General features: G+C 50.2%; 1 protein-coding gene across 1 annotated transcript in view; it reads left to right on the plus strand.

Annotated features, from left to right (window-relative positions):
• Positions 1–15,261, plus strand: part of kif20ba (kinesin family member 20Ba) — a 44,711-nt gene extending 29,450 nt beyond the window's left edge. The window contains exons 27-31 of the mRNA XM_038991006.1: positions 4,797–4,853; positions 5,729–5,803; positions 6,634–6,751; positions 9,330–9,456; positions 11,924–15,261. Coding sequence (XP_038846934.1) covers positions 4,797–4,853; positions 5,729–5,803; positions 6,634–6,751; positions 9,330–9,439 — 360 coding nt within the window. The 3' untranslated portion in view covers positions 9,440–9,456; positions 11,924–15,261. The remainder of the gene's footprint in view (positions 1–4,796; positions 4,854–5,728; positions 5,804–6,633; positions 6,752–9,329; positions 9,457–11,923) is intronic.
• The last annotated feature ends 456 nt before the right edge of the window (positions 15,262–15,717 follow it).

Below are 15,717 nucleotides of genomic sequence, written 5' to 3' on the forward strand. Positions count from 1 at the left end.
GAGGAGGTGGGTCTCTGCCGCGGCGTAGGAGGAGGTGGGTCTCTGCCGCGGCGTAGGAGGAGGTGGGTCTCTGCCGCGGCGTAGGAGGAGGTGGGTCTCTGCCGCGGCGTAGGAGGAGGTGGGTCTCTGCCGCGGCGTAGGAGGAGGTGGGTCTCTGCCGCGGCGTAGGAGGAGGTGGGTCTCTGCCGCGGCGTAGGAGGAGGTGGGTCTCTGCCGCGGCGTAGGAGGAGGTGGGTCTCTGCCGCGGCGTAGGAGGAGGTGGGTCTCTGCCGCGGCGTAGGAGGAGGTGGGTCTCTGCCGCGGCGTAGGAGGAGGTGGGTCTCTGCCGCGGCGTAGGAGGAGGTGGGTCTCTGCCGCGGCGTAGGAGGAGGTGGGTCTCTGCCGCGGCGTAGGAGGAGGTGGGTCTCTGCCGCGGCGTAGGAGGAGGTGGGTCTCTGCCGCGGCGTAGGAGGAGGTGGGTCTCTGCCGCGGCGTAGGAGGAGGTGGGTCTCTGCCGCGGCGTAGGAGGAGGTGGGTCTCTGCCGCGGCGTAGGAGGAGGTGGGTCTCTGCCGCGGCGTAGGAGGAGGTGGGTCTCTGCCGCGGCGTAGGAGGAGGTGGGTCTCTGCCGCGGCGTAGGAGGAGGTGGGTCTCTGCCGCGGCGTAGGAGGAGGTGGGTCTCTGCCGCGGCGTAGGAGGAGGTGGGTCTCTGCCGCGGCGTAGGAGGAGGTGGGTCTCTGCCGCGGCGTAGGAGGAGGTGGGTCTCTGCCGCGGCGTAGGAGGAGGTGGGTCTCTGCCGCGGCGTAGGAGGAGGTGGGTCTCTGCCGCGGCGTAGGAGGAGGTGGGTCTCTGCCGCGGCGTAGGAGGAGGTGGGTCTCTGCCGCGGCGTAGGAGGAGGTGGGTCTCTGCCGCGGCGTAGGAGGAGGTGGGTCTCTGCCGCGGCGTAGGAGGAGGTGGGTCTCTGCCGCGGCGTAGGAGGAGGTGGGTCTCTGCCGCGGCGTAGGAGGAGGTGGGTCTCTGCCGCGGCGTAGGAGGAGGTGGGTCTCTGCCGCGGCGTAGGAGGAGGTGGGTCTCTGCCGCGGCGTAGGAGGAGGTGGGTCTCTGCCGCGGCGTAGGAGGAGGTGGGTCTCTGCCGCGGCGTAGGAGGAGGTGGGTCTCTGCCGCGGCGTAGGAGGAGGTGGGTCTCTGCCGCGGCGTAGGAGGAGGTGGGTCTCTGCCGCGGCGTAGGAGGAGGTGGGTCTCTGCCGCGGCGTAGGAGGAGGTGGGTCTCTGCCGCGGCGTAGGAGGAGGTGGGTCTCTGCCGCGGCGTAGGAGGAGGTGGGTCTCTGCCGCGGCGTAGGAGGAGGTGGGTCTCTGCCGCGGCGTAGGAGGAGGTGGGTCTCTGCCGCGGCGTAGGAGGAGGTGGGTCTCTGCCGCGGCGTAGGAGGAGGTGGGTCTCTGCCGCGGCGTAGGAGGAGGTGGGTCTCTGCCGCGGCGTAGGAGGAGGTGGGTCTCTGCCGCGGCGTAGGAGGAGGTGGGTCTCTGCCGCGGCGTAGGAGGAGGTGGGTCTCTGCCGCGGCGTAGGAGGAGGTGGGTCTCTGCCGCGGCGTAGGAGGAGGTGGGTCTCTGCCGCGGCGTAGGAGGAGGTGGGTCTCTGCCGCGGCGTAGGAGGAGGTGGGTCTCTGCCGCGGCGTAGGAGGAGGTGGGTCTCTGCCGCGGCGTAGGAGGAGGTGGGTCTCTGCCGCGGCGTAGGAGGAGGTGGGTCTCTGCCGCGGCGTAGGAGGAGGTGGGTCTCTGCCGCGGCGTAGGAGGAGGTGGGTCTCTGCCGCGGCGTAGGAGGAGGTGGGTCTCTGCCGCGGCGTAGGAGGAGGTGGGTCTCTGCCGCGGCGTAGGAGGAGGTGGGTCTCTGCCGCGGCGTAGGAGGAGGTGGGTCTCTGCCGCGGCGTAGGAGGAGGTGGGTCTCTGCCGCGGCGTAGGAGGAGGTGGGTCTCTGCCGCGGCGTAGGAGGAGGTGGGTCTCTGCCGCGGCGTAGGAGGAGGTGGGTCTCTGCCGCGGCGTAGGAGGAGGTGGGTCTCTGCCGCGGCGTAGGAGGAGGTGGGTCTCTGCCGCGGCGTAGGAGGAGGTGGGTCTCTGCCGCGGCGTAGGAGGAGGTGGGTCTCTGCCGCGGCGTAGGAGGAGGTGGGTCTCTGCCGCGGCGTAGGAGGAGGTGGGTCTCTGCCGCGGCGTAGGAGGAGGTGGGTCTCTGCCGCGGCGTAGGAGGAGGTGGGTCTCTGCCGCGGCGTAGGAGGAGGTGGGTCTCTGCCGCGGCGTAGGAGGAGGTGGGTCTCTGCCGCGGCGTAGGAGGAGGTGGGTCTCTGCCGCGGCGTAGGAGGAGGTGGGTCTCTGCCGCGGCGTAGGAGGAGGTGGGTCTCTGCCGCGGCGTAGGAGGAGGTGGGTCTCTGCCGCGGCGTAGGAGGAGGTGGGTCTCTGCCGCGGCGTAGGAGGAGGTGGGTCTCTGCCGCGGCGTAGGAGGAGGTGGGTCTCTGCCGCGGCGTAGGAGGAGGTGGGTCTCTGCCGCGGCGTAGGAGGAGGTGGGTCTCTGCCGCGGCGTAGGAGGAGGTGGGTCTCTGCCGCGGCGTAGGAGGAGGTGGGTCTCTGCCGCGGCGTAGGAGGAGGTGGGTCTCTGCCGCGGCGTAGGAGGAGGTGGGTCTCTGCCGCGGCGTAGGAGGAGGTGGGTCTCTGCCGCGGCGTAGGAGGAGGTGGGTCTCTGCCGCGGCGTAGGAGGAGGTGGGTCTCTGCCGCGGCGTAGGAGGAGGTGGGTCTCTGCCGCGGCGTAGGAGGAGGTGGGTCTCTGCCGCGGCGTAGGAGGAGGTGGGTCTCTGCCGCGGCGTAGGAGGAGGTGGGTCTCTGCCGCGGCGTAGGAGGAGGTGGGTCTCTGCCGCGGCGTAGGAGGAGGTGGGTCTCTGCCGCGGCGTAGGAGGAGGTGGGTCTCCGCCGCGGCGTAGGAGGAGGTGGGTCTCCGCCGCGGCGTAGGAGGAGGTGGGTCTCCGCCGCGGCGTAGGAGGAGGTGGGTCTCCGCCGCGGCGTAGGAGGAGGTGGGTCTCCGCCGCGGCGTAGGAGGAGGTGGGTCTCCGCCGCGGCGTAGGAGGAGGTGGGTCTCCGCCGCTGCGGCGGCGTAGGAGGAGGTGGGTCTCCGCCGCTGCGGCGGCGTAGGAGGAGGTGGGTCTCCGCCGCTGCGGCGGCGTAGGAGGAGGTGGGTCTCTGCCGCTGCGTAGGAGGTGGGTCTCTGCCGCGGCGTAGGAGGAGGTGGGTCTCTGCCGCTGCGGCGGCGTAGTAGGAGGTGGGTCTCTGCCGCTGCGTAGGAGGTGGGTCTCTGCCGCTGCGTAGGAGGTGGGTCTCTGCCGCTGCGTAGGAGGTGGGTCTCTGCCGCGGCGTAGGAGGTGGGTCTCTGCCGCTGCGTTGGCGTAGTAGGAGGTGGGTCTCTGCCGCGGCGTAGGAGGTGGGTCTCTGCCGCCGCTGCGGCGGCGTAGGAGTGAGTGAAGGCTATGGTGCAGTATTAAGTCCATATAGGAGGAGTATTTATGCGGTTAAACCTCTTCAGTTTGAGACTAAAGTAATTCCATTACTGACTGTCCCAGAGGAGGGGAGGAGAGAGGGGAGGAGAGACGATGGGGGAGATAGGGGAGGAGTGAATCTCCATTTTATTTACTTGATTCCTCACCTCCCTAAGAAGTTCTGAGGGGAGGAACCTCAGATCTTTTGGTCCAATGTGCTTTGAGAAGGAGACGAGGACATGAGGAAACAAGGAAATACTATTGGGATTCACCCGAGGACTTGGGAAAGGTGTGTGTCTGTGTGAGAGAGAGAGAGCGCTGACGGCAGAGAGGGGTTTGGTCCACTGCCTGTACTTAAAAATATATATACTGTATATATTTGAACCTTTATTTAATTAAATTAGGCAAGTCAGTTAAGAACAAATTCTTATTTACAATGACGACCGGGGAACAGTGGGTTAACTGCCTTGTTCAGGGGCAGAACGACAGATTTGTACCTTGTCAGCTCGGGGATTCGATCTAGCAACCTTTGGGTTACGAGGCCAACGCTCTAACCACTAGTCTACCTGCCGCCCCTAGTTAACAACATGGTAACTAGCTACACAACACCACGGGGGAGTCTTTGGGAGCTCTGATGTTCCTGGTCCTATCTTTAGTGTTACTCAGCCTCTCTGTTATCTGATGGGACACAAAAACAAGTCTTTCCCTGAGGTTTGTGTCTCTGACTCCCCCGTGTCTCTGACTCCCCACTGCTGGGAATAAAATGCCAAGCATTCTGTTGAACACGATATGAAGAAAGATATGTTGAGAGATGACGACAAGGGAAAGTTGGAGTTCAATTCAAAATATTTTTCACAATGTTTTCTATTTAGTAATAAACGTTTTATTTTAAATTCATGATGTGGGTTTTATCAGCTTTCTCTCTGCCTTCAGCGATCCAGGTGTAAAAAAAAACACAGCCACTAAATCTTTTAGACGGTTAATTATTTTATTTAAGGTTCACAACAAACACATAAACAGAGCAATGGTTTTAGAATTAAAGATAAATGCATTTGAAGCACCAGAAGTTGAAGCTTCTACAACTTTTAAATGTGCTGTTAAACTATTTATCTAAACATTATGACACGCCCTTGTAGCCTTTTAGTACTGATGTAATTCACGTGTCAATATAACATCAATGTCAGATGTTCTATGCGTCTTTGTGGTTGGTTAGTTACCTGGTACATGGTTGACACATATAGCCCTCGGTGTATTAGACTCAGGTTATTCTTGCTAACTTTATAACAAACCTCTTTCTTTTTTTTAAGAAGAGCGGATGGCGAAGTCCAGCTAAAAGGAGAGCAACGCATGAACTCCCATCTCAGGTACCGCTCCCCTCTTCCTGCCTGGTCTCCTCCCTCCCTGGTCTCTCCTCTCTCCCTGGTCTCTCCTCTCTCCCTGGTCTCTCCTCTCTCCCTGGTCTCCTAAATCTCATATCTCTCTCCCTGGTCTCCTCTCTCCCTGGTCTCCCAAGTCTCATCTCTCTCTCCCTGGTCTCCCAAGTCCCATCTCTCTCTCCCTGGTCTCCTAAATCTCATCTCTCTCTCTATGGTCTCTATCCCTGGTCTCCCAAGTCGCATCTCTCTCTCCCTGGTCTCCCAAGTCTCATCTCTCTCTCCCTGGTCTCCTAAATCTCATCTCGCTCTCCCTGGTCTCGCTCTCCCTGGTCTCCTAACTCCCTAGTCTCCTAAATCTAATTTATCTCTCTGTGGTCTCCTAAGTCACACCTCTCTCTCCCTGGTCTCATCTCTCTCTCCCTGGTCTCCCAAGTCTCATCTCTCTCTCCCTGGTCTCCCAAGTCTCATCTCTCTCTCTCCCTGGTCTCCCAAGTCTCATCTCTCTCTCTCCCAAGTCTCATCTCTCTCTCTCCCAAGTCTCATCTCTCTCTCTCCCTGGTCTCCCAAGTCTCATCTCTCTCTCCCTGGTCTCCCAAGTCGCATCTCTCTCTCCCTGGTCTCGCTCTCCCTGGTCTCCTAAATCTCATCTCTCTCCATGGTCTCTATCCCTGGTCTCATCTTTCTCTCCCTGGTCTCCCAAGTCTCATCTCTCTCTCCCTGGTCTCGCTCTCCCTGGTCTCATCTCTCTCTCTATGGTCTCTCTCCCTGGTCTCCCAAGTCTCATCTCTCTCTCCCTGGTCTCCCAAGTCTCATCTCTCTCTCCCTGGTCTCCTAACTCTCATCTCTGTGCTGGTGTTTTTCAGGATGAGGTGCGCAAGGAGAACCATAGAAACCCCAGAACCAGACTGGCTCCTAAACTGGCTGTGCATCAAGAGTTGGTGAGACACACGGCTTTTATGTTTGAACAGATACAAACATGACTTTGTCCCCCTGTCAATAAATCTGTTAAACAGTAGGGGAGACACAGAGGCTGATGATAATGGACTGGAGCCTGGCCTGTAGGGCCTCATCATGTGGAGGTGTCACCTCGTCACAGCCTTGCCTGGCATGAACTAATGGCAGTTTGTGTGGGTGGGGAGGGGGTGTGCAGTTTGTGTGGGTGGGGAGGGGGTGTGCAGTTTGTGTGGGTGGGGAGGGGGTGTGCAGTTTGTGTGGGTGGGGAGGGTGTGTGCAGTTTGTGTGGGTGGGGAGGGGGTGTGCAGTTTGTGTGGGTGGGGAGGGGGTGTGCAGTTTGTGTGGGTGGTGAGGGGGTGTGCAGTTTGTGTGGGTGGGAAGGGGGTGTGCAGTTTGTGTGGGTGGGGAGGGGGTGTACATTATGATGACAGTGTTAACAATGTACATGTGTACATGTGTACATGTGTCAATTCATTCTATGTGTTTATGTGGAAGCTCTGTCAGATTTTCCCTCTGGGATAATAAAGTATAGCATCTCACCTTTAGTCTTTATATTACTTATTGGTTTACTTTGGGTCTCCCGAGTGGCACAGCGGTCTAAGGCACTGCATCTCAGTGCTAAAGGCATCACTACAGACACCCTGGTTCGAATCCAGGCTGTGATTGGGAGTCCCATAGGGCGGCGCTCAATTGGCCCAGCGTCGTCCGGGTTTGGCTGGGGGTAGGCTGTCATTGTAAATAAGAATTAGTTCTTAACTGACTTTCCTAGTTAAATAAATAAAAACTTATGTCATGGTTTCTCTTCCGTCTATAGCCATCTCCGGCCAGTGGCAGTAAAGACCCGGGATCCATAAGGCCCCAGGACTCCCAGTCCAGCTTGCATAGCAGGAAAGAAGGAACGATGCAGAAGATCGGAGTCTTCGGTAGCAAGGGTAAGAGTTGACACTGACAGTAGCACGTAATGGCTTGGTGCAACTCTGCACTGACAGAATGACCGTCTATCCCACACAGAACAGCACTGCAGAGTATAGAGCACCGAGCACAGACTATATGATCAGCATCATCATCAGACCAAAGAGCCAGAAACTGAAACCACACTGGAGTCAAAGTAACTTCTGCAGTGGAACAAAACACACCTTAATGGTCAAGTTCAATATAACCTGCCACAATCCCTCTGTCCAGAACAAGCCCATGGATGCTGCCACAATCCCTCTGTCCAGAACAAGCCCATGGATGCTGCCACAATCCCTCTGTCCAGAACAAGCCCATGGATGCTGCCACAATCCCTCTGTCCAGAACAAGCCCATGGATGCTGCCACAATCCCTCTGTCCAGAACAAGCCCATGGATGCTGCCACAATCCCTCTGTCCAGAACAAGCCCATGGATGCTGCCACAATCCCTCTGTCCAGAACAAGCCCATGGATGCTGCCACAATCCCTCTGTCCAGAACAAGCCCATGGATGCTGCCACAATCCCTCTGTCCAGAACAAGCCCATGGATGCTGCCACAATCCCTCTGTCCAGAACAAGCCCATGGATGCTGCCACAATCCCTCTGTCCAGAACAAGCCCATGGATGCTGCCACAATCCCTCTGTCCAGAACAAGCCCATGGATGCTGCCACAATCCCTCTGTCCAGAACAAGCCCATGGATGCTGCCACAATCCCTCTGTCCAGAACAAGCCCATGGATGCTGTCCGGTCTCTGTCCACAGCTAGCCCATGGATGCTGTCCGGTCTCTGTCCACAGCTAGTCCATGGATGCTGTCCGGTCTCTCAGTCCACAGTTAGCCCATGGATGCTGCCTGGTCTCTCAGTCCACAGCTAGCCCATGGATGCTGTCCAGTCTCTCATTCCAGAGCTAGCCCGTGTATGCTGTCCGGTCTCTCTCAGTCCACAGCTAGCCCATGGATGCTGTCCGGTCTCTCTCAGTACACAGCTAGCCCATGGATGCTGTCCGGTCTTTCTCATTCCACAGCTAGCCCATGGATGCTGTCCGGTCTTTCTCATTCCACAGCTAGTCCATGGATGCTGTCCGGTCTCTCAGTCCACAGCTAGTCCATGGATGCTGTCCGGTCTCTGTCCACAGCTAGTCCATGGATGCTGTCCGGTCTCTGTCCACAGCTAGCCCATGGATGCTGTCCGGTCTCTCAGTCCACAGCTAGTCCATGGATGCTGCCTGGTCTCTCAGTCCACAGCTAGTCCATGGATGCTGTCCGGTCTCTCAGTCCACAGCTAGCCCATGGATGCTGCCTGGTCTCTCAGTCCACAGCTAGCCCATGGATGCTGTCCGGTCTCTCTCATTCCACAGCTAGCCCATGGATGCTGCCTGGTCTCTCAGTCCACAGCTAGCCCATGGATGCTGTCCGGTCTCTCTCATTCCACAGCTAGTCCATGGATGCTGTCCGGTCTCTCAGTCCACAGCTAGCCCATGGATGCTGTCCGGTCTCTCTGTCCACAGCTAGCCCATGGATGCTGTCCGGTCTCTGTCCACAGCTAGCCCATGGATGCTGTCCGGTCTCTCTCAGTCCACAGCTAGCCCATGGATGCTGCCTGGTCTCTCAGTCCACAGCTAGCCCATGGATGCTGTCCGGTCTCTCTCATTCCACAGCTAGTCCATGGATGCTGTCCGGTCTCTCAGTCCACAGCTAGTCCATGGATGCTGTCCGGTCTCTGTCCACAGCTAGTCCATGGATGCTGTCCGGTCTCTGTCCACAGCTAGTCCATGGATGCTGTCCGGTCTCTCAGTCCACAGCTAGTCCATGGATGCTGTCCGGTCTCTCAGTCCACAGCTAGTCCATGGATGCTGTCCGGTCTCTCAGTCCACAGCTAGCCCATGGATGCTGTCCGGTCTCTGTCCACAGCTAGTCCATGGATGCTGTCCGGTCTCTGTCCACAGCTAGTCCATGGATGCTGTCCGGTCTCTGTCCACAGCTAGTCCATGGATGCTGTCCGGTCTCTGTCCACAGCTAGTCCATGGATGCTGTCCGGTCTCTGTCCACAGCTAGTCCATGGATGCTGTCCTGTCTCAGTCCACAGCTAGTCCATGGATGCTGTCCGGTCTCTCAGTCCACAGCTAGTCCATGGATGCTGTCCGGTCTCTGTCCACAGCTAGTCCATGGATGCTGTCCTGTCTCTCAGTCCACAGCTAGTCCATGGATGCTGTCCGGTCTCTCAGTCCACAGCTAGTTCATGGATGCTGTCCGGTCTCTGTCCACAGCTAGTCCATGGATGCTGTCCGGTCTCTCAGTCCACAGCTAGCCCATGGATGCTGCCACCAGGGCCGTTTTCTGTAGCCTGGTCCCAGATCTGTTTGTTCTTTTTCCTATTCCATTGTCCTTGTCAAGCATGGTTCCATAATTCCATAAGGAGTTGACAAGAGTATGGAAACAGACTGGCACCCAGGCTAGTTTTTTCTGGCCTACTGTAATGGCTTGCTCTGGCTGTAACTTTTTATTGGCCTTTGCTGCTCTGCTTTTTAAAAGCCTTAACGTCCCTCTTTCTCTCTGCAGCTAAAAAGATAATGGGATTGGTGAGCGGGAAATCCCCAGAGACGGAAAGGGGGTCGTCCATGAGCTTTAGACCCATGAAGTCCAAGTGGAAGAGATCTCCTCCCCGATAGACTTCTCCTCCCGCCCGGTGAGAACCAACAGCCAGCTGCACGTCCGTTTAATTAGGCCTGGGCAATATGGCCAAAGTATATCACAATTATATGTCTTATTGTTGATAGTATAGCTGTATTTAATGTTTCTGAATAATACAAATATTAAATATGTTTTATTTGTAGCAGGGGTTGGAACCGGTTAAGGGAACAGAACACCGGAAAATAATGACATTTTTCAAGAAACAGAACCGGGAATGAAAGTGATCCATGGTTATCGGGAACAGAACCGTTATTTTAAAAGCATGGGAACCAGCTAATAACGTTCTTTTAGGTTACGGGCATTTTTCTATAGTTGCATCTTGCGCCATAGGCTACACTTGTCTGTCCATCATGCATGTAAACAACTAGCTTGCCTGCTCTATCCACACTGATTGGTGAAGTCATTTAATGAACTAAATGTAAACAACTGTCGATTTTACACAGGTTAATAACAAAAAAGGAACAGAATGGAACAATATACACCGGTACTTTTTGGGGGGTTCGAACCGGTTCAGAACTTTATTTTGCCGAATGGAACAGTGGAACGGAATTTAAAAAAAATAATGGTTTTGTTCAGAACGAAACGATCAGTTCGAACCCCTGATGAGTAGTGCAGGACCCTAGGATGGCTACAAATACATTTTACATGGTTTTAATGGGCTTTCTCCATTCTGGTTTAAATGGATTTTCTCTCTTCTGATTGGTTTATACTCAACCAAAACTGACAGTGAAATAGTCCAATTTGTAGAACTTATTTATGTAATTTTGTATCAAGAAGTCGTTATAGACGGTATTGTAAAAACCCATACCTGTATGCGGATCCATCCGTATGATATATGGCCCAGCCCTACATCTGATTAGTACAAACAGGAAATATATCTGATTGGTGGGCCTGCTCCAGACCCGGGACAACAGGGCTATTGGTACAACAGGGCTATTGGTACAACAGGGCTATTGGGGCAACAGGGCTATTGGGGCAACAGGGCTATTGGGGACAACAGGGCTATTGGGGACAACAGAGCTATTGGGGACAACAGGGCTATTGGGGACAACAGGGCTATTGGGGACAACAGGGCTATGGGGACAACAGGGCTATTGGGGACAACAGGGCTATTGGGGACAACAGGGCTATTGGGGACAACAGGGCTATTGGGGACAACAGAGCTATTGGGGACAACAGAGCTATTGGGACAACAGAGCTATTGGGGACAACAGGGCTATTGGGGACAACAGAGCTATTGGGGACAACAGAGCTATTGGGGACAACAGAGCTATTGGGGACAACAGAGCTATTGGGGACAACAGAGCTATTGGGGACAACAGAGCTATTGGGGACAACAGGGCTATTGGGGACAACAGGGCTATTGGGGACAACAGAGCTATTGGGGACAACAGAGCTATTGGGGACAACAGAGCTATTGGGGACAACAGAGCTATTGGGGACAACAGAGCTATTGGGGACAACAGGGCTATTGGGGACAACAGGGCTATTGGGGACAACAGGGCTATTGGAAACAACAGGGCTATTGGAAACAACAGGGCTATTGGGACAACAGGGCTATTGGAAACAACAGGGCTATTGGAAACAACAGGGCTATTGGGACAACAGGGCTATTGGGACAACAGGGCTATTGGGACAACAGGGCTATTGGAAACAACAGGGCTATTGGGGACAACAGGGCTATTGGAAACAACAGGGCTATTGGGACAACAGGGCTATTGGAAACAACAGGGCTATTGGGACAACAGAGCTATTGGGACAACAGAGCTATTGGGACAACAGAGCTATTGGTGACAACAGGGCTATTGGGGACAACAGAGCTATTGGGGACAACAGAGCTATTGGGGACAACAGAGCTATTGGGGACAACAGAGCTATTGGGGACAACAGAGCTATTGGGGACAACAGAGCTATTGGGGACAACAGAGCTATTGGGGACAACAGAGCTATTGGGGACAACAGGGCTATTGGGGACAACAGAGCTATTGGGGACAACAGAGCTATTGGGGACAACAGAGCTATTGGGGACAACAGGGCTATTGGGGACAACAGGGCTATTGGGGACAACAGGGCTATTGGGGACAACAGAGCTATTGGGGACAACAGAGCTATTGGGGACAACAGGGCTATTGGGGACAACAGGGCTATTGGAAACAACAGGGCTATTGGAAACAACAGGGCTATTGGAAACAACAGGGCTATTGGGACAGAAGCTCTTCATTTTTAAAATGTATTCATCAGCAGGGTTGTTGATAGTTGATGTTGATTAGGGGGGGTATGTTGTTTATCACAGATGTGTACCCAAATAAAAAGGTATGCACGAAGGCAAACCTAGAGGCTCAGGTCCTACGCTGCTCAGCCCTGCCCTGTGGATAGTGATTCCCATTCATTTGAGGTTGATATGGTGGGTGTCATGTAAGAGGTACTTGTTGATTAACTTTGGTTGTAAACCTCTGTCTCAGATCATCAGTGGAGTTCCAGACGAGAAAGAGAGTGACCATCTCATCGTCAAGAGAGAACTTCGGACTGAAGTCAAAGACGCTGCTCTTAATGGTACAGGGAAATTAATGAATTGATTTTGTAATGAAGGACATCTTGAGGTTTACTTTATTGTTAAGGTCGTTTTTCTTTCCAGAAGTCGTGTATTTTCTGAAATCACTTCCTCTTTCTCTTAGCTGCCTGTTTTCTTTCATATAGTCTTCATTTATCACTTCAGTCTATTTTATTTCTACGTATTCAACGTTGCACATATTCTGAATATTTCTCTCCATTGTGTGCTATGTATAATATGATTTAACAGAATATAATCAAGTATTTTTATTCTCAGTCCAGAACATCATCGTGGTAATGCAGTAATCTGAAGATTTAGTATAGTACTTCATAAAAACACAGTATAGTACTTTATAAAAACACAGTATAGTACTTTACTGTGATCATCTCAGATGTTCATGTAAAAACACAGTATAGTACTTTATAAAAACACAGTATAGTACTTTATAAAAACAGTATAGTACTTTACTGTGATCATCTCAGATATTCATGTAAAAACACAGTATAGTACTTTATAAAAACACAGTATAGTACTTTACTGTGATCATCTCAGATGTTCATGTAAAAACACAGTATAGTACTTTATAAAAACACAGTATAGTACTTTATAAAAACAGTATAGTACTTTACTGTGATCATCTCAGATGTTCATGTAAAAACACAGTATAGTACTTTATAAAAACACAGTATAGTACTTTATAAAAACAGTATAGTACTTTACTGTGATCATCTCAGATATTCATGTAAAAACACAGTATAGTACTTTATAAAAACACAGTATAGTACTTTATAAAAACACAGTATAGTACTTTACTGTGATCATCTCAGATGTTCATGTAAAAACACAGTATAGTACTTTATAAAAACACAGTATAGTACTTTACTGTGATCATCTCAGATGTTCATGTAAAAACACAGTATAGTACTTTATAAGAACACAGTATAGTACTTTATAAAAACACAGTATAGTACCTTATAAAAACACAGTATAGTACTTTATAAAAACACAGTATATTGTAAAGTATAGTACTTTACTGTGATCATCTCAGATGTTCATGTAAAAACACAGTATAGTACTTTATAAAAACACAGTATAGTACTTTATAAAAACACAGTATAGTACCTTGTAAAAAAACAGTATAGTACCTTATAAAAAAAACAGTATAGTGTATAGTATAGTGTAAAGTATAGTACTTTACTGTGATCATCTCAGATGTTCATGTAAAAAAAAAAAAAAAAAAAAACATCTGTATGCTGATGACACAATTATTCATTTATGCGTATCTAATATGCAGAAGGCTTTTCAGGACTTACAGTACAGACTTACAGTACAGACTTACAGTACAGAGTCACAGTACAGAGTCACAGTACAGAGTCACAGTACAGAGTCACAGTACAGACTTACAGTACAGACTTACAGTACAGACTTACAGTACAGACTTACAGGCTTTTGATGTTATTCAAAGGCAGCTTTTCCAATTGAAACTTAATGCAAGGAAAACAACATTTATGGTTTTCTCTTCCCTGAAAGGTAACAGATGGAGTCACTTGCAGATTTTAACTATAAAATTCCAGCAAATTGATAGGGTCGCCTCCTATAAGTATCTTGGGATTTAGTAAAGTACTTTATTGTGTTCATCTCAACAATGTTCATGTAAAAAAAAAAAAAACACTAGTTTCTTTTTGTGGAGCAGAATGAATATCTCACTCGGGACAACCACTACCGAGTCCTATTTTTGTTGTAAACGTGTTGATAATGCATGGTGTGACATAGATATAGGGGCCCTATTCAGTCAGATCTGCTAATCAGCGTAGTATCCGGGATAAGACGGAACACCCTCACAAACTGCTCTTTTGGTTTAACTCGGTAAACCTTTTTTTTTTTTTTTACTAAATGAATCTAAATGTCTTTCCCAGTCTCCTTTTCAATACCACTGCTAACATATACCAAGGTGGTTTAATAAAACACTACTATTCCTTTGTAATACTGTACTGCTAACATATACCACGGTGGTTTAATAAAACACTACTATTCCTTTGTAATACTGTACTGCTAACATATACCAAGGTGGTTGAATAAAACACTACTATTCCTTTGTAATACTGTACTGCTAACATATACCACGGTGGTTGAATAAAACACTACTATTCCTTTGTAATACTGTACTGCTAACATATACCAAGGTGGTTGAATAAAACACTACTATTCCTTTGTAATACTGTACTGCTAACATATACCAAGGTGGTTTAATAAAACACTACTATTCCTTTGTAATACTGTACTGCTAACATACCAAGGTGGTTTAATAAAACACTACTATTCCTTTGTAATACTGTACTGCTAACATATACCACGGTGGTTGAATAAAACACTACTATTCCTTTGTAATACTGTACTGCTAACATATACCAAGGTGGTTTAATAAAACACTACTATTCCTTTGTAATACTGTACTGTTAACATATACCACGGTGGTTTAATAAAACACTACTATTCCTTTGTAATACTGTACTGCTAACATATACCACGGTGGTTGAATAAAACACTATTCCTTTGTAATACTGTACTGCTAACATATACCAAGGTGGTTTAATAAAACACTACTATTCCTTTGTAATACTGTACTGCTAACATATACCACGGTGGTTGAATAAAACACTACTATTCCTTTGTAATACTGTACTGCTAACATATACCAAGGTGGTTTAATAAAACACTACTATTCCTTTGTAATACTGTACTGCTAACATATACCACGGTGGTTGAATAAAACACTACTATTCCTTTGTAATACTGTACTGCTAACATATACCAAGGTGGTTGAATAAAACACTACTATTCCTTTGTAATACTGTACTGCTAACATATACCAAGGTGGTTTAATAAAACACTACTATTCCTTTGTAATACTGTACTGCTAACATATACCACGGTGGTTGAATAAAACACTACTATTCCTTTGTAATACTGTACTGCTAACATATACCAAGGTGGTTTAATAAAACACTACTATTCCTTTGTAATACTGTACTGCTAACATATACCACGGTGGTTGAATAAAACACTACTATTCCTTTGTAATACTGTACTGCTAACATATACCAAGGTGGTTTAATAAAACACTACTATTCCTTTGTAATACTGTACTGTTAACATATACCACGGTGGTTTAATAAAACACTACTATTCCTTTGTAATACTGTACTGCTAACATATACCAAGGTGGTTTAATAAAACACTATAACCTGGTTGAGCCATCCATTGTTTAAGTTTTGTGCATACAAACCCTTGCCTACTAAAATCTAACTTTCTAGTTTGCTGAATTATTGCAGTGACTTGAGGCTATCTACAGTAACTAAGTATATACCCAGTGGTGTAAAGTACTTAAGTAAAAATACTTTAAAGTACTACTTAAGTAGGTATGGGTATCTTTACTTTACTATTTATATTTTTGACAACTGACTTCACTACATTCCTAAAGAAAGAATGTACTTTTTACTCCATACATTTTCCCTGACACCTAAAAGTACTTATTACACTTTGAATGCTTATTAGCAGGACAGGAAAATTCACGCCCTTATCAAGAGAACATCCCCAGGTCATCCCTACTGCCTCTGATCTGGAGGACTCACTAAACAGAGAACATCCCTGGTCATCCCTACTGCCTCTGATCTGGAGGACTCACTAAACAGAGAACATCCCTGG

This window comes from Salvelinus namaycush, chromosome 4 (assembly GCF_016432855.1).
Source record: "Salvelinus namaycush isolate Seneca chromosome 4, SaNama_1.0, whole genome shotgun sequence".
In the NCBI taxonomy this organism is placed as follows: Eukaryota; Metazoa; Chordata; class Actinopteri; order Salmoniformes; family Salmonidae; genus Salvelinus; species Salvelinus namaycush.